This window comes from Odontomachus brunneus, unplaced genomic scaffold, assembly GCF_010583005.1.
Source record: "Odontomachus brunneus isolate Ranch 3 - 2012 unplaced genomic scaffold, Obru_v1 Obru_scaffold_034, whole genome shotgun sequence".
NCBI lineage: Eukaryota > Metazoa > Arthropoda > Insecta > Hymenoptera > Formicidae > Odontomachus > Odontomachus brunneus.
Window position 1 is genome coordinate 1,735,017 of NW_022639484.1, and position 2,989 is coordinate 1,738,005.

The 2,989-nt window shown below is 42.6% G+C and overlaps 1 protein-coding gene across 11 annotated transcripts in view; it reads left to right on the plus strand.

Annotated features, from left to right (window-relative positions):
• LOC116843588 (SH3 and multiple ankyrin repeat domains protein 1-like) overlaps window positions 1-2,989 on the plus strand; it is a 326,286-nt gene that overhangs the window by 242,298 nt on the left and 80,999 nt on the right. For all 11 annotated transcript variants that reach the window (XM_032814085.1, XM_032814088.1, XM_032814089.1 and 8 more), the window contains one exon: window positions 1,871-2,302. In XM_032814085.1, coding sequence (XP_032669976.1) covers window positions 1,919-2,302 — 384 coding nt within the window. In that variant the 5' untranslated portion in view covers window positions 1,871-1,918. The remainder of the gene's footprint in view (window positions 1-1,870; window positions 2,303-2,989) is intronic.

Here is a 2,989-nt window from a genome sequence, read left to right on the forward strand (position 1 = left end):
GAGAGAGAGAGAGAGAGAGAGAGAGAGAGAGAGAGAGAGAGAGAGAGATGGAGGGAAAAGCGCGCGTTGCGCGCATCGCCAGACATAAAACATTTTACGAGCGTTAAAAATCGTGGCGTCCCGGCGCCGTTTCTTTATTTCCATTGCGGTAATCCCCGTCTTCCCTTTACCGTTACCTCCTCGCTGTGGCCATAAACAGCGAATCTTCCGTCGTTTTAATTTCTTCTTCCTCTTCTTCAGCCAAAACGTCTGCCCTCCTGCCTCTCCCTATCTCCCTCTCACCTTCCTTCTCCTCCTCCTTCTCCTCTTCCTTCTTCTTCACTCGCTCCTCCTCTCTCGTTGTCACCCGTCATCTGTCGCGCACGACTTATCGTTGTGTCATTACTCGTCTATACAGCGTTTATGGCACTTACACGCTCGTTAACGAATCCGCTTTTCGTCAGACTTGCGCGCACTCTTAGGAGATAATTATGTTTTTTCTCGTCGCCGCGGTGTAATTACCAGAGCCGAAAATGATATATTCCACGCGGGTCGCGTGAAATGATTCAGTGCTATCGATTGCGAAATGCATACGATAAGACGTTTGAATGTCTCAAGAACTTTTTAATTGTATCCATTGGATTTAATTGAATATAATAAAATTACATTGCTAAAATTTCTTTTTATATAAATTTTAAATTGATTACTAAAATAAAGCACACAGTTACTGACATTCCCCTTAGTCATTGATACTCTAGTTTTTCTTGTGGCCAACAGCGTCTATTGACAGTTTTAACTGTGAAGATCGTTTTTGGGATCATAGAGTCCAGACGAAAAACTTTACTGCAACGCTGATTCTACGCGGGGAAGAAATTTCAGTTCATGTAGATGAATGGGGACTAAACGAAAATTTCATTTACAAGAAACAATATCTTTGCTACCATGGGAAATTATATTCATCTAAGCATTCACTTGCAAAACTCGGTTGAAATAACCGACAGCAATTGGCGGAGTATTTCGAGAAAAAAAGATATCTATGAAATAATAAATATTTATTTGTAGTGGGTGTGTACTAGCAGCATATACTTATAAAATATTTTTCACATAAGAAAATATATTTTTTCTTATGTAAAAAATTATTAAGTTTCAAATAAGTTCAAACTATTAATATTATAATTAATTATAAAAATTATTCATTAATTTTAAAATATTAAGAAAACCTAATTTTCATGAAAATATTTATTTATTCTATTTAGATAAAAGAATTAATTAAGATTTAAATATATATACTGTTAGTATCAAATAAAAATGTTTACTAATTTTTAGATATTTTTTCTCTCAGTGTAGAAATCTCCTACAGGAGTCTTCCTATTTCTGTAACCGAGTTTTTATTTGGTCCTTAAGTAACAAAAAACTTAGTTACACCAACGAAGTTTTTCCATAAGAAAAAACCAGATTCTTCTAGAGTATCAATGACTAAGGGTGATGCTAATAATTGGATGTTTCGCTTTAATTTTCTCATTTATTATTTTAATAAACGATTATATCGTATTTTGGTAAGAAATTTTGACACGATAGTGAAATCTTAATACAATATTGATGTATTGGTTCGCACCAAAAAAGAAAAGAAAATATTAAGTACCAATAATAAGGCTTTTAGGATAAACATTTGAACGTTTATAGCTTTTGTAACATGGAACGTAAACCACGTGTCCTTGTTTTTAAAAGAAGTCACTTAACTAATCTGTGAACTAATTTATCAATATATTCTTCGTTTTGAGTGTCTTAATCAATAGAATACACATTGCAATTGAAGTAACAATGTCTTACTTTTTTCCTTCTAACAAATGTTATTGATGACTGATGAAAACCGTGGGGTTTTTCGTTACAGATGTGAGCTACTGAAGGTGGAATCCTCAGGAATCGCGAGGTCCTCGTAATGGAGGCGGGACCAAAGCAACAGCAGCAGTCGCCGCAACAGCAACCGCCCCAGCAGCAGTCGCCGCAGCAGCAATCCCCTCAGCAGCATCAGCAGCAGCAGCAGCAGCAGCAGCAGCAGCAGCAGCAGCAGAACTCTCCCGGTGCTGGCGGTGCGGTTCAGCCTCAGGGCCAGGTCGTTGTACCTCAGGGTGGCGGCGCGACGCAGGGTCAAGGTCAGCAGACGCAGGATGTGCTCGCAACGGCGGAGAACACCCCCGTCGACGAGGGTGTGCTGCTCGCCAGGGTCCACGTGCCCGAGCTCTATGTCAGCAAGTGTCTACAGTTTCCCAAGGATCAGCTGGTCTGGGATGTGAAGCAGCAATGCCTGGCGTCCTTGCCCAAGGTACGAAAGGATCCCTCGCAGGTAGCGGAATGATCACTCTCGCTTATATCCCGAATATCCCGAGGGACACCTTGAAAAGAGCCTGTGGAGGAGGGCGTATCGATGCCCTCCACGACGATTGAACGATCCCCCCTCCCCCCTCTGGCTAATATTTATCTCCCGATTGCTCGATAGCGACAGACGGATGTACGTACACGAAAGAACGAATGAACCAGCGAACGAGGGAACGGACGGACGGACAGGCAGCTTGCTGCGGTGGAAGATGAGGGGGAGAAATTGAAAACGGAACGCATTATTCTCTTTCGCGGCAATAAATCCCGCACACACTCTCTCTTTCTCTCTCTTTTTCCCCTTCTCTCTCTCTCTCTCTCTCTCTTTCGTGTTATTTCTGACCGGACGATGCTTACGTCGGAAATTTATGAAGCCCGTGGCGGATTCTCGTTTTGCCGTCTCCATCGGGCGAGCGCGGGCGAGCATTTGCGCGAGTCCTTCGCACGATAATTACACGTATTTCGTTGAGAAATTCCCCCGCGATCGAAAGCGCCGGTAATATAATTCGTAGCCCCGATTTAGCGCGGAATCGGCTCGCGCTCGCGCGCGCAAGAAAGACCACGGTAGTATAAGAGAGAGAGAGAGAGAGAGAGAGAGAGAGAGAGAGAGAGAGAGGGGGGGGAGGGAAGGGAGAGA